The following is a 15,886-nucleotide window of genomic DNA, read 5'->3' as shown; positions in this document are numbered from 1 at the left end:
ATTACAAATCCACCCTCGTCCCACCTGGATCCCTTCTCCTCCATCGCTGTTGAGGTGGTTGGAGTGTGCTCTGAGCTGTGGCTCAGTGTCAGTCTGATAATGATGGGCTGTACTCCCAGTTTAGAGACATGAGTACAACACCTGGACTGATGCTCCCAGTGCTGGGAGGAAGGCCACATGGTCAGAGGGGCCGGGGGGGGACACGATGGCACAGTGGTTCGTCTGCTGTCTCACAGTGCCAGGAATCCAGGTTCAATTCCCGTCTCAGGTCACTGTCTGTGTGGAGTTTGCACCTTCTCCCCATGTCTGCATGGGTTTCCTCCGGGTGCTCTGGTTTCCTCCAAAGATTGCTAAATTGCCCCTTAGTGTCAGGGGGAGTAGCTCGGGTAAATACATGGGGTTGTGGGGATAGGGCCTGGGTGGGATTGTGATCGGTGCAGACTCAATGGGCCAAATGGCCTCCCTCAGCACTGTAGGGATTCTCTAATTCTACGATAACGTTCGCCAAGAACGCAAAGCCTGTTATGGCCAGAAACTCTTACTCGAGAGTCAGAGCGTGATTTGGGCTGGGGAGATTTGAGAATGAGGTCTTCCTCGTTGCCCCAACTAGCGACATCATTAGGTTCACGCCCAATCAGGGTGTGAGTACCGTGGATTTGAATAGATTTAAAAATGCCTAAATGGCAGCGTGCCTTACCCTCCGGGTTTGCTGTCTGTTCCCCCCCGCAATCCCTTGGCCCCTACCGGCCTTTTCAGCACCATTACCCATCTCTCCATCTAGCCCTCGCCTCTCCTCTCGAGCCTGAGACCCCCAAAACATACCAGGTCCTGGGCTCCCTCCAGGTACTTAAGAGTCCGGGGGGGTGGGTGGGGGGGTGGGGGGTACTTGTGACTGAATCCTGTCCGCTGCAGCCCCTGGCATTGCTGAGGCGAGACAGTTACCAGCCAATCAGATTGGCTCTCTGAGGCAGGACCTCCTCCTGGGTGAGGGGTGGCAGTGCCAAGTCCAGCCGGTTAATGCTCCACCTGCGGGGGAACAGCACGGAGCACACCAGAATGATAAGGAGAGGGGTAGCTTGATCTTGAGTTTGGACGTAGCTCGGCACAACATTGAGGGCCGAAGGGCCTGTACTGTGCTGTACTGTTCTATGTTTCTTTGATAGTTTTTTTACACAGAGGGTGGTGAATGTCTGGAACGCACTGAGGGTGATGGGAGCAGGTACAATAGCGGCATTTAAGGGACGACTAGATGAATACATGAATAGGATGGGAATGGAAGGATACGGATTCTGTAAGTGCGCACGGTTTTAGTTTAGGCAGGCGTCATGACTGGCACAGGCTTGGAGTGCCGAAGGGCCTGCTCCTGTGCTGTACTGTTCTTTGTTCTTTGTAAGATTCTCCGTTCTCACGGGGAGCGGGAATGGAGAATCCCTCCCAACGAACGCAGGTTCTCCGCTTACAAGTCCACTGCAGCAATCACTACTCTGGTGCATGGGATGTTCCTGCTGACGGTCTAACAGAGCATTGCACGGGCAGTGCCCAGTAACGCGTTACCCATCCTGCCCATCGGTGTACCTGCTCGTTTCAGAAACTTTGATTCCCAGAGTGCACTGCGCTTGGGGGACGGTCACTGGTTCAATGAACCTTGGCATCTAACTCCATGAAGCGACCATCCTCCATTGCAGTTCGGCTGTGGGCATTTAGGAAATTGATTCATGTTAAGAACAACCCTCACTTCAAGAGATTGTTTTTATGATCGATTCGTAGCTCAGGGATTTATTGTATATTGAGTGGCTGATTCCGCATTTTATGGACTGTGACAATGGCAGAACTACAAGCTGAGCTCACCGTCAAGGGAACAGATTAGAGGGGAATGATGGATAAGAAAAGGATAAAACACCACACTGTTGTTAAAACACAGCAGCGAAAGTGATGAAGTAACTCACAGGGGAGGGGGGGATTGTCTTCATTTCTCATTTTAGAGCACAATAAATAGTCTCACCAACACCAGGTTAAAGTCCAACAGGTTTATTTGGGATCACGAGCTTTTGGAGCGCTGCTCCTTCATCAGGTGACCTCACGGGAGCAGCACCATTTCCACAGCAACCAAATGATGTCTTTGCCCTGAAATGGCAGTTGCCTGGTTGCCATGGTTATTGTTGACCTCATCAGAGCAGCGCCTATGATTCCAAATAGACCTGTTTGACTGTAACCTGGTGTTGGTGAGATTTCTTATTGGGCCCACCCCAGTCCAATGCTGGTATCTCCACCTTAGAGGTGGTAGCTACAGTCAGTGACAATGGAAAGCCCAAACTTGCTGCCCTCTTACGCGGGTTGCTAACTGTGATTCAATGTATTCCCCTGGAGGTTTCATCACAAGACTTGCCCCCACACTCCAGTGGGCTAACGCACCCACCCGTGTGACACACTGCCTTCCGACACCAACTGGAAAACAAGCAGACTCATCACCAGCAGCCAGTCTCCTGGGGGCAGCATGGTGGCACAGTGATTAGCATTGCTGCCTCACAATGCCAGGCAGCTGGGTTCGATTCCCAGCTTGGGTCACTGTCCGTGCAGAGTTTGCACATTCTCCCCGTGTCTGCATGGGTTTCCTGTAGGTGCTCCGGTTTCCTCCCAAACTCTCAAGATGTGTGGGTTGATTGGCCATGCCTAATTGCCCCTTAGTGTCAGGGGGGATTAGCAGGGTAAATATGTGCCTGCTAATATTGTGCCTGAGGAACTCCTGCAGTGATTTCCTGACACTGAGATGATCAGCCTCCAATCACAGCAACCAACTTCCTTTGTGCTGGGTACGGCTCCGTCCAGCAGAGAGTTCCTGCTGATTCCCATTGACTCCAGTTTGCCACACTTGGTCAAATGCAGCCTTGTTGTCAAGGTCAGTCACTCTCACCGCTGGTGTTCAGCATGTTTGTCACATTTGTCTGTGTGGGGTTTGCACATTCTCCTCGTGTCTGCGTGGGTTTCCTCCGGGTGCTCCAGTTTCCTCCCACGGTCCAAAGATGTGCGGGTTAGGTTGATTGGCTAGGGTAAAAAATTGTCCCTGAGTGCACTAGGATGCTTAGGTTAGAGGGATTAGCGGGTAAAATATGTAGGGATATTGGGGGCAGGACCTGCGTGGGATTGTGGTTGGTGCAGACTCGATGGGCTGAAGGGCCTCTTTCTGCACTGTAGGGTTCCACCGGCAAATTGTGCGGAGGGTGTGGAGAGTCTGCAGAAGGATCTAGATAGGCTGGGCGAATGGGCCAGGAACTGGCAAATGGAATTTAATGTTGGCAAGTGCGAGGTGGTCCACTTTGGTAGGAAGAATGGTAGGAAGGATTATTACTTACGTGGCGAAAAACTGCAGCAGGCGACGGTGCAGAGGGACCTCGGGGTCCTTGTGCATGAGTCGCAAAAACCCAGCTTGCAGGTGCAGCAGGTGGTCAGGAAGGCTAATGGGATGCTGGCCTTCATAGCGAGGGGGATTGAATATAAAAGTAGGGAGGTCTTGCTGCAGCTGTATAGGGCACTGGTGAGGCCGCAGCTGGAGTACTGTGTGCAGTTTTGGTCACCGCACTTACGCAAGGATATTTTGGCCTTGGAGGGAGTGCAGAGGAGGTTTACTAGGCTGATGCCGGAGTTGAGGGGGTTGAACTATGAGGAGAGGCTGAATAAACTAGGCTTGTACTCGTTAGAGTTTAGAAGAATGAGGGGAGATCTCATTGAGACGTGTAAGATGATGAATGGGATGGATAGGATAGAGGTGGAGAGACTCTTCCTGCTCAGAAAGGACAGTAGGACTAGGGGGCACAGCCTCAAGATAAAGGGGGGGCGGTTTAGATCGGAGTTGAGGAGGAACTTCTTCACTCAAAGGGTGGTGAATCTCTGGAATTCTCTGCCCGTTGAAGTGGTGGAGGCTGCCTCGTTAAATATTTTTAAGACGCGGGTTGATGGGTTTTTGATAAGAGAGGGGATTAAGGGTTATGGGGAGAGGGCGGGAATGTGGAACTGAGCCACGACAGATCAGCCATGATCTTATTGAATGGCGGGGCAGGCTCGAAGGGCTAGATGGCCTACTCCTGCTCCTATTTCTTATGTTCTTATGTTCTTATTTGAATCAAGGCTGTAATGAGCTGATAAAACAGAGTGGCCCACTGAGCCATTTCAGAGGACAATAGCTCTGGAGTCACATGTAGGCCAGACTAGGTAAGGACTGCAGATCTCCTTCCCTAAAGGGCATTGGTGAACCAGATGGGTTTTTAGAAGTCACAGCGCCAGGAACCCAGGTTCAGTTCTGGCCTCAGGTCACTGTCTGTGTGGAGTTTTCACGTTCTCCCTGTGTCTGCGTGGGTTTTCTCCGGGTGCTCTGGTTTCCTTCCACACTCCAAAGATGTACGGGTTGGCCATGCTAAATTGACCCTAGTGTCAGGGGGATTAGCAGGGTAAATATGTGGAGTTACGGGGATAGGATCTGGGTGGGAGGTGCAGGCACAATGGGCTGAATGGCCTCCTTCTGCACTGTAGGGATTTTATGATTCTATGATACGAATTGACAACAGTTTCATGGTCATCATTTAGGTTTAATTCCAGATTTTTATTGAATTCAAATTTCAGCATCTGTCGTGATGAGATTTGAACCCTGGGTCTCTGGATTCCCAGTCCAGTGACAATACCACATGTTGATCCAACCACTGCCTCTGTTATTGTGTGAAGTGTGGAGGGATTAAGTTTGGGGTTTGAGGGTCTGTTTCTGGAAGGAATGGGTGAAAACGAGGTGAACCAGTTGCTGAGCTTCTCTGTGTTGTAGTTCGCCATGCTGGACATGCCAGCGGTAGTCAGGCTGGACTGCAGTGAGTGTCCCCCTGAAGTAGCCTCAGTGACAAAGCTCCCACATGAATAATGAGTGAGGTACAGCTGGTCATCTTGGACTGGGGAGAAAAGGAGGCAAAGAAAATGCATCTGGAAATAAAGGAAGTCTGCACCTTCATTGTCTAAAGCCCTCGATTAGATAGCGGTCATAGAATCATACAGTGCAGAAGAGGCTCAAATAAAACTTTTTTACTTTACAGCCCCCCAAACCTCCCTGAACCCCTCGATTAGATTCCAGTCTGTAACTCACTCCTGTATTTCTGTTGTTCTACATATAAACCACCCTGAACCCCTCAATTGATTTCCAGTCTGTAACTCACTCCTGGGTATCTGTTATTCTATATATAAACCATCCCGAACCCCTCGATTAGATTCCAGTCTGTAACTCACTCCCGGGTATCTGTTATGCTACATATAAACCATCCTGAACCCCTCGATTAAAATTCAGTCTGTAACTCAGTCCTGGGTATCTGTTATTCTATGTATAAATCACCCAAATCTCTCGTTCAGATTCTAGCCTGTAACTCACTCCTGGGTGTATATGTTCTCTGTCTAAGCCCCCTAATCCCCTTGATTAGGTTCCAGCCTGGAACAAACTCCTCAATATCAATTATTCAATGTTTACTTTATTGAATCCATAACTTAGTAATAATTATTTCTCCAAACCCTTCGATATAAATCGGTCGGACTGCAACAGCTGGGAGCTGAGTTAAATGTCTGAACAATAAATGTTTTATTGCTGCAACGGTTGACTTGGCAACGTAAAGTTAGTGTGTACATTTATACCGATAAATCAAATGTAGTAATTGTGAAGCGCTCGAATGATTCTGAGGTTAGTAAAACAGATTAGTAAAACAGCTGGACCTCAGCTCAAAAAGAATGGGTTTGGTTCATTATCATCTATTAGCTCCGAGGAAAGCTGAGCCAATACTGACGGGAGTTTAAAGCACATTCTGGCTTAAGTCCAGTTTCAAAAAAAAAACCTTGCATTTATATAGCAACATTTTACTGCCTCGCATCATTCCAAACCACTTTACAGCCAATGAGGGGCAGCATTTGTCCTTGCTGATACATTTCCACGGCTTGTTATAACCTGTGTCAGTACATTCGGTTAAACCGATACGCACTCAGAGGGTAACAGATTCTTTCACAACCTCATGATATCCCCTAGTGCTTTTGCACACAAGAAGATGATTTTTGTAGTGTGGCCTCTCCTGTGTTGTACACGGCAGACTATTTGTGCACAGCAAGATCCCACAATCAATGCGGCACTGACTTGATAATCTGCTTCTTTCCATATCACCTCCCCCCTGCCCCCAACACGGCTCCCTTCTCCCCTCCACCAACCCATCCTTCCCCCACCATCACCCCCTACTCCCTTCCACTACCGCTCTCCTTCCCCCCCACCACTGTGCCCAAGCTCCTCCACTGCCCTTTTCCCCCCTCCACCACCACCTCCCTGCACCCCCCCACCACCCCTGTCCCCCTGCCCCCACTCCCACCAGCCCCTTCCGCCCCCCACCCCACCCCTGCTGCCCCCACCCCCCCACCCCCACCTGCCCCCCTGCCCCCACCCCCACCTGCCCCCTTGCCCCCAATCCCCCCACCCTACCCCCCCGGACCCCACACCCCACCTGCCCCCCACCCCCAGGCAGTGATCTGAGTTGAGTGTTGACAACTTTCAATGTGGTTCTTCAAAGTAATGGGAGCTGTTAGAAAGTAACCAATGATAAGATTGGATCTGCTGTAGTATGACCAATGGCAACAAGCTGTAAGGGTCAGCTGACCCAGTAAACTATGTAACCAATAACAAAATGACATGACCAGCTGACTCAGTATAAACGAGAATCTGTTGGGAATTGTTGGGGAGTTTGGAATGGCCCAGGGTGAGGCCTCAAGTGTTAGAGTAATGAAGTTTCTTTATTAAACCTTTTTGCTTGACTCATAAGTTATGTTAAGTTCACTTATTAGTCACAAGTAAGGCTTACATTAACACTGCAATGAAGTTACTGTGAAATTCCTCTAGTTGCCACACTCTGGCGCCCCTATGAGTCAATGCGCCTAACCATGAGAACATAAGAACAAAAGAAATAGGAGCAGGAGTAGGCCATTTAGCCCTTCAACCCTGCCCCGCCATTCAATAAGATCATGGCTGATCTGTCGTGTCTCAGTTCCACATTCCCGCCCTCTCCCCATAACCCTTAATCCCCTTGCCTATCAAAAACCTATCAACCCGCGTCTTAAAAATATTTAGCGAGGCAGCCTCCACCACCTCAACGGGCAGAGAATTCCAGAGATTCACCACCCTTTGAGTGAAGAAGTTCCTCCTCAACTCCGTTCTAAACCGCCCCCCCTTTATCTTGAGGCTGTGCCCCCTAGTCCTACTGTCCTTTCTGAGCGGGAAGAGTCTCTCCACCTCTATCCTATCCATCCCATTCATCATCTTATACGTCTCAATGAGATCTCCCCTCATTCTTCTAAACTCTAACGAGTACAAGCCTAGTTTATTCAGCCTCTCCTCATAGCTCAACCCCCTCAACTCCGATATCAGCCTAGTAAACCTCCTCTGCACTCCCTCCAAGACCAAAATATCCTTGCGTAAGTACGGCGCCCAAAACTGCACACAGTACTCCAGCTGCGGCCTCACCAATGCCCTATACAGCTGCAGCAAGACCTCCCTACTTTTATATTCAATCCCCCTCGCTATGAAGGCCAGCATCCCATTCGCCTTCCTGACCACCTGCTGCACCTGCAGGCTGGGTTTTTGCGACTCATGCACAAGGACCCCGAGGTCCCTCTGCACCGTCGCCTGCTGCAGTTTTTTGCCACGTAAGTAATAATCCTTCCTACCATTACTCCTACCAAAGTGGACAACCTCACATTTGCCAACATTAAATTCCATTTGCCAGTTCCTAGCCCATTTGCCCAGCCTATCTAGATCCTTCTGCAGACTCTCCACACCCTCCGCACAATTTGCCATTCCACCAATCTTGGCCCTGCTAGCCAAATGGGGGAAATCCTTCCTCAGCATCCCCCACTCACGGGTTACGACTCCTCTGCGCCTCACCTCCATTTGACCATCCGTGGCCCAACCCCTCCAGCACATCTTTCAAGCTGCGGGAGGAAACCGGAGCACTTGGAGGAAACCCACGTGGACATGGGGAGCATGTGCAGACAGTGACCCGAGGCTGGAATGGAACCTGGGTTCCCTGGCACAGTGAGACAGGAGTGCTAACCACTGTGCTGCTGTGGAGCTCCCCAGTTGGAGTAAGTTTTGTTTTATTTTATTACCTACAACTCAAGAGTTCCCTCTCGAGGATCAGCAGCGGTGGGATCTGTTATGCCCATTTGGCAGGGTAGATTGGGCCTCAGTTTAACATTTCACCTCCCCCTGCCCCCTAACCCCCTACATGCTCTCAACACTCCGCTGGGAACGTGAACCTGCATTTTGGTGCACAATTTGATCACACAAACTTCCAATTCCGAGTGCCGCCCACTGAGCCACAGCTAACAGAGGCGACAAGGTTAACGGCTGAACTAAACACATACGCTTTGTGATTTGACTGCTCTCTATTTATTTGAGTACATCATCGATCCCAGATTGTGTCTGATTGCACCTCCCCCGCAGTCAGCCTCAAAGAATTTAAACCATGTCACCGTGCAAACAATAGCTTTTTGTGGGCCACGGATGGTCAAATGGAGGTGAGGCGCAGAGGAGTCGTAACCCGTGAGTGGGGGATGCTGAGGAAGGATTTCCCCCATTTGGCTAGTCTGGAACGCGGGGCTGGATTTGGTGGGGTGGGCGAGGCAGAATGGGAGGGGTGCGGTCACCCCCCCACTCACTGCGGTGTCAGCTATCTCAACACAGCGAATCGAATGGTGGTCACCTGTCAGGAAGGCTGCCAACCAGCATTGGGAAGGGATACCCTGCACCCAACCAGGCATCTAGGCAGGATATCGGCCAGTAGAGGGGGTTCATAGAATCTCTACAGTACAGAAGGAGGCCATTTGGCCCATCCAGTCTGCACCGACAATAAACCCTCCCAGCCCCTATCCCGTAACCCCACGCACTTACCCAGCTGATGTCTCTAACCTACGCATCCTGGGATACTAAGAGGCAATTTAGCACGGCCTAACCTGCGCATCTTTCAGACTGTGGGAGGAAAGCAGGGCACCCGGACAAAGCCCACGCAGACACGGGACAAGGTGCAGACTTCAAGTCAACCAAGCCAGGAATCGAACCTGGGTCCCTGGAGGTGTGAGACAGTAATGTGCCACCATGCTGCCCAAGAGCACAGCAAGATCCCACAAATCACATAGCTACGACCCGTTTATCTGCCACAAACTGGAAATCGGTCATGACGCTTTGCCCCCTCTTTATTTGTTTTATTTTTTATTTATTAGTGCGTAAAGTAGGCTTACATTAACACTGCAATGAAGTTACCGTGAAAATGCCCTAGTCCCCACACTCCTGCACCTGTTTGGGTACACTGAGGGAGAATTTAGCATGGCCAGTGCACTCTAACCAGCACATCTTTCAGACTGTAGGAGGAAACTGGGGCACCCGGCGGAAACCCATGCAGACACGGGGAGAATGTGCAGACTCCATACAGTCAGTGGCCCAAGGCAGGAATCGAACCCAGGTCCGTGGCGCTGTGAGGCAGCAGTGCTAACCACTGGGCCACCGTGTTGCCTTTCGCTGGCCTTTCCACACCCTCTTCTGCTGTTCCCGCACACTCAGCACAAATCAATCCCAAACCTTTCCCCATCTGTCTACCGAAAAAATGGGAAGGGCGATTAATAAAAATCTGCAGGCAATCGGGCCTTTACGAAGCTCAGTAACTTTCTCAATTGTTTTCTTACCAAATGGTGCACCAGGTTCTGTTTTTGGCTCCTGAACACCTCACGGAATATCACATGACTTTCTCACACTTTACATAAGTGCGGGGCTGTGTCTCGTTCGATCTGCGGCTGTAAAATCCAGCTCTGAGGTATCAGGCCCCGGAGAAGAGGCCTGTTGTTCAGGGCTGACAGGAGGAGAAATTTCTTCACTCTAGCCCAGTGGGCAGTGGGTTCATGACCAGCAAGATGGTTGGATGCTGCGGGAATTCAGGGATAGCACAGGCAGATGCAGCTGAAGGAAAGGGCCAGCTCTGATCTTGCTGGGATGACAGGGCAGCCTCAAGGTGTCAAAGGTCCTATTTCTTATATTGTGCTGATTGGGAAAGGTGGAGGAGATCTGAGGGGCTGAGTGGCCTCACTGTGGTCCTAAGGTTCAAATTGCCGATCATTGACCAATGAGATATCATCAACAACTGCCCTTTCCATAAATGTAGGAAAACCAACTGTGACAAAGGGTTATCCAGACTCGAAACGTTGGTCCTATTCTCTCTCCACAGATGCTGTCAGACCTGTCGAGATTTTCCAGCATTTTCTGTTTTTCTTTCAGATTCCGGCATCCGCAGTATTTTGCATTTATGAAATATATATTCAGGTGAAGGTGCTTTGAGGGATGGATTGTCAAAGCTTGGGGATTGTACGTGCCCCTAGGTCCAAAGGTTTGATATCTCACTCACTAACAAACTATGCCAAATCTCTGATACACCTCTCACCATCTTAAAGGATAAGCCTTCTATGTCAGAATCCTATTCAACCTTTAACACCATTATTCCTAAGAGATTCATCTCCAAGCTTCATTGCCTGAGGCTCGGCTCTTCCCTCCGCAACTGGATCCTAGACTTCCTAATCCAAAAAGCGCAGTCAGTGAGGAAAGGCAACAACACCCCCTCCACGATCATCCTCAGCACTGGTGCCCCACAAGGCTATGTCCTCAGCCCCCAACTAGACTCCTTATACACCTGTGACTGTCTGGCCAAATTCCTCTCCAACTCAATTTTCAAGTTTGCTGATAACATCCCTGTTGTGGGTCGGATCTCAAACACTGATGAGATTGAGTAAAGGAATGAGATAGGGAATTTGGTGAACTGGTGCAGCAACAATAATCTCTCTCTCAATGTCAACAAAACGAAGGAGATTGTCACTGACTTCAGAAAGCACAGTGGAGGACATGGCCCTGTCTACATTGACGGGGGTGAAGTAGAAATGGTCGACAGCTTCAAGTTTTTTAGTATCCAGATCAACAACAACCTGTCCTGATCCCCCCATGCCAACACGACAGTTAAGAAAGCCCACCAACGCCTCTACTTTCTCAGTAGACTAAGAAAATTTGGCATGTTCGCTACAACTCTCACCAGCTTTTACGGATGCACCAGAGAAAGCATTTTTACTGGTTGTGTCACAGCTTGGCACGGATCCTGCTCTGTCCAAGACCTAAAGAAACTACAAAGGGTTGTGAACGAAACCCAGTCCATCACACAAACCATCCATTGACTCTGGCTACGCTTCCCACTGCCTCAGTAAAGCAACCAGCATAATTAAGGACCCCCACGCACCCCAGACATTCTCTCCTCCACCTTCTTCCATCAGAAAAAAATACAAAAGTCTGAGATCACGTACCAACCGACTCAAGAACAGTTTCTTCCCTGCTGCCATCAGACCTTTGAATGGACCTACCTCGCTTTAATTTGATCTTTCTCTACACCCTAGCTGTGACTGTAACACTACATTCTGCACTCTCCCATTTCCTTCTCTATGAACAGTATGTTTTGTCTTTATAGTGTACTAGAATAAATACTTTTCACTGTATGTTAATACATGTGATAATAATAAATCAAACCAAATCAAATTGTAAGGGGACTAAAACTTTTTTTTATTCATTCGTGGGACATGGGCATTGTTGGCTGGCCAGCATTTATTGCCCATCCCCAGTTGTCCTTGTTTAGAAGGCAGTTGAGAGTCAACCACATTGCTGTGGCTCTAGGCTCACATGTAGGCCAGACTGGGTAAGGACAGCAATTTTTCTTCCCTGAAGGACATTAGTGAATCGGATAGATTTTTCCAACAATCAGCAATGATCTCATCGTCATCACTAGATTCTTAATTCCAGATATTTTTTATTGAATTCAAATATCACCAACTGCTGTAGCAGGATTCGAATCCTGGTCCCTAGAACATTAGTTGAATTTCTGGTTTAATAGTCCAGCCATAATATCACAAGACCATCACCTTACTCTAGATGTGACCTCCTGTATAGGGTATTAAGGTTCAGGTCAGAAACTCCAAAGTATTGTATGGAGCCCAACTGAATCATATGCTTTGCATCTTGACTTTAGACAGGATAACCAGATAGGTTTCACTTCAAGTATGATTCAAATGACCCACTAGGGTACTTTGTCCAACAAAGCTTATTTAAGAATATAGTTAACACATATAATAAGAAAATTAGCAAGAACTATTATCAATTACAAACAACAACTCAAAACGATCACCATAATATGTAATGCTTAACAAATATATTTGATATGTTCCAATCAAAACTAAAACCTTCCACACACAAAACCCTTTAAACAAGTTCAACACAGCAAAAACTAATGCTCACATGATACTGGAAATTGAGTCCTTTAGGTTGCAGTTCTCTGGATTCACTCAGAACAAGTTGAAGTCAAAACAGTTTCTCAGAACCTCAGGGAGAAATACTCTGGTGAAACTATCAACTGCAGAATCTTTACAGCAGGAAGGTAAAACCTTTCTTTCAGATAACCAGCAGAATTTCCAAAACAACAAGGAGAGAGGGAAAACACTTCTTTTTACCTTGCTGTCCCTTCTAAAACTAAACTGTAGCTCACAACTGAAAATGAAAGAACTTCTGTCACCTGACCTGCCAACCAGTTTTTTTTCCCTCCTAACAATGCAGAGTTATAAAAAATCCCAAAGTAAAAACAAGCAACTCCCATTCAAGCCACTTAAGAAGCAATAAAAAGATATCTGATAGCCTGCCCGGCAATAATAATGACATCAAGTGAGGCTGTGAGCTAAGAATCATGTTAAAAAAAAACCTTCTTAAAGATAGATTAAAGACACAAGGGCATTGGTCAGACCGTATCTGGAATACTGTGTGCAGTACTCCAGATGTGGTCTCATCAAAGCCCAATGCAGTTGCAACAATATTTCCCTACTTTTATATTCTATTCTGTTAGTAACGCATTCCAAAATTCCATTTGCCTTCCTTATTACCTGCTACATCGGGGTACTAACTTCCTGCGATTCATGATTCCAAGAATCGCAGTGGAGGAATTCAAGCCTGGAGCTCCAAGAAGTTAGGAATAGACTTGGGAGGTGACAGCACATTCGAGGACTTTGGAGAGGTTGGAGATGGGACAATGGGCCGAAGGGCCTGTTTCCACGCTGTAAACCTCTATGACTCTAAAAAATAAAAATAGTTTTCAAGGCTGATGTAATCATGTCTTGTTGTTTTTTGAGGAGAATGGTGATGATTTACGGTAAGAAGTCTCACAATGTCAGGTTAAAGTTCAACAGGTTTATTTGGTAGCTTTCGGAGCACTGCTCCTTGGTCAGGTAAGTGGGAGTTCTGTTCACAAACAGGGCATATAAAGACACAAACTCAATTTACAAAATAATGGTTGGAGTGTGAGTCTTTACAGGTAATCACGTCTTGTTTGTGAACAGAACTCCCACTTACCTGACCAAGGAGCAGCGCTCTGAAAGCTAGTGGCTTTTGCCACCAAATAAACCTGCTGGACTTTAACCTGGTGTCGGGGGACTTCTTACTGTGTTTACCCCAGTCCAATGCCGGCATCTCCACATCATGATTTATGATAGAGGGAGAATACACTTAACAATCCCACTTAACCTCAACAGTGCCAGAGACGCGGGTTCGATTCCAGCCTCGGGCCATTGTGTGGAGTTTGCACGTTCTCCACGTGTCTGTGTGGGTTTCCTTTGGGTGCCCCCGTTTCCTCCCACAGTCCAAAGATGTGCAGGTTAGGTTTGGCCGTGCTAAATTGATCCTTAGTGTCCCAAGATATGTTGGTTAAATGGATTAACTATGGTAAATATGCGGAGTTATGACAAAAAGGGTGGGGGAGGGGATCTGGGTAAGATGCTCTGTCGGAGAGTCGGTACAGACTCGATGGGCCGAATGCACTGCAGGGATACTATGATTACAATGTCGGCTAATCTGGGGAGCAGGTGGGGGAGTTGGATGATCAGCAGTGATCAGGAGGTGGACCTGTCTCATGGACAAGTTGAACTGAGAGAGGGCAAGAGGGGAGATGGGAGACAAAGATGCAAGTTGATGGCTCGTGAAATGGAGATTGTTAAAGGAGATATTTTGCCCAGCGTGGATAGGGGATAGGAGAGATCAGGAGTATAAAGTCGGTTCTTATTTTTCTCTTCACTTTTCCTTGATCGAAGGGCATTGAGGTCAGACCTGGGCCTCACACCAAGGAATAAAGATTTGGAAATTCAACCGAGGAATGTCCTTGATGTGAACAGCTCAGCACCAGGAGCAGTGCGTGCACTCAGAACTTCTTTAAACCCTTATCTATCCAGAGTGCAGGGTATTTCCTCAGTGTTAATATTCAGTGACTTTTCGGGAGACCTTTCCTGCTGTTACAGCATGCTGCCTGTTCTTTGGAGATGAAACCCAGAATGTGTAATCTAGCTCAGTTCGAAGCCTGGAGCAGAACTACCTTAAAGGAAGGAAACCGAGGGAGTGAGATCAAGCAGCCACTGAATAAATATTTGATGAAATGAGCGAGAGAGAGAGAGAGAGAAAAAGACAAGTTTGGCCTTGTGAAATATTGAAGATGCTTTGGAGAATCTGGGAAGCGTGCCAACAAGCAAGTTTTCTCAGAGGAATCCGCCCAGGCTTACCTCTCAGAGCCTCTGAATCCAGCGTCTCGCCCAGCTGCTCCAGGAGCTTGGCTCTGGCCGCGTTCTTCTTGTGCTTCTTGCCTTCGTAGTGCTGCTGGGCCATCATGGGGTTGTTGAACCAGGCACTGCAGAGCTGGCAGAACTTGCTGGAGTCACCGTTATCCGTGATGGGAGCCAGGCCGGAGGAGATGGGAGCTGCAGGTTGCAACACATCAGGAGGAGACTCTGGGATATAAAATAATAATTACAGGGTAAAAATCGTATCTACGAACAAGGGATTTGTACACAATATACAGCAGGCCCTTCAGCCCATCTAGTCCAGACTAGTCTTCATCCAGTCTATGCATGGTGACACGGTGGTTAGCGGTGCTGCCTCACAGCTCCTGGGACCTGGGTTCGATTCCCAGCTTGGGTCACTGTCTGAGCAAAGTCTGCACATTCTCCCCGTGCCTGCGGGGGTTTCCTCCGGGTGCTCCGGTTTCCTCCCGAGGTGCGCTGGTTAGGGTGCACTGACCCAAACAGGTGCTGGAGTGTGGCAACTAAGGGATTTTCACAGTGACTACATTGCTTATTAGCGACTAATAAATAAATGAAAAGAAATAACCCTCACTTCAGCCTACCTTGTTTTCTGTTGTCACTCAACTGCAAAGAACTTACATTCATATAGCGCCTTTTACCACCTCAATCATGTCCCAAAATATTTCCCAGCCAATGTTATGCTTCCTAAGTGCAGTCCAGTTGCCGTGGTAGAAGTGTGGCAGCCAATCTATGCACAGCAAGATCCCACGAATAACGATGTAATAATGACCAGATAATCTGTCTTTATTAATGTTCAGTGAGAAATTTCACAACACCAGGTTAAAGTCCAACCAGTTTATTTGATAGTAATCTCACAAGCTTTCGGAAACAGTGTTCCTTTGTCAGGTATGTGGAAGGTTCCACACACTGTGTTTACTGTTTCCTTACTGTGTTTACCCCAGTCCAACGCCAGCATCTCTACATCATTTATTAATGTTCACCATGATGTGGAGATGCCGATGTTGGACTGGGGTGGGCACAGATAGAAGTCCCACAACACCAGGTTAAATTCCAACAGGTTTATTAGGGATCACGCGCTTTCGGAGCACCGCTCCTTCGTCAGGGGAGTGGACTTTATGAGAGTTTTTACTGATGTTGGTTGAAGGGTAGCTATTGGCCAGGACTCCCCCGCGGATCATTGAAA

General features: G+C 48.1%; 1 protein-coding gene across 1 annotated transcript in view; it reads right to left on the bottom strand.

Annotated features, from left to right (window-relative positions):
• LOC145354508 (zinc finger matrin-type protein 4-like) overlaps window positions 1-15,886 on the bottom strand; it is a 400,098-nt gene that overhangs the window by 220,548 nt on the left and 163,664 nt on the right. The window contains exon 5 of the mRNA XM_080205937.1: window positions 14,665-14,889. Coding sequence (XP_080062063.1) covers window positions 14,665-14,889 — 225 coding nt within the window. The remainder of the gene's footprint in view (window positions 1-14,664; window positions 14,890-15,886) is intronic.

Source organism: Carcharhinus amblyrhynchos, chromosome 17, assembly GCF_965287045.1.
Source record: "Carcharhinus amblyrhynchos chromosome 17, sCarAmb.v2.hapA, whole genome shotgun sequence".
Taxonomy (NCBI): Eukaryota; Metazoa; Chordata; class Chondrichthyes; order Carcharhiniformes; family Carcharhinidae; genus Carcharhinus; species Carcharhinus amblyrhynchos.
This window is presented reverse-complemented; position numbering and strand designations above follow the sequence as displayed.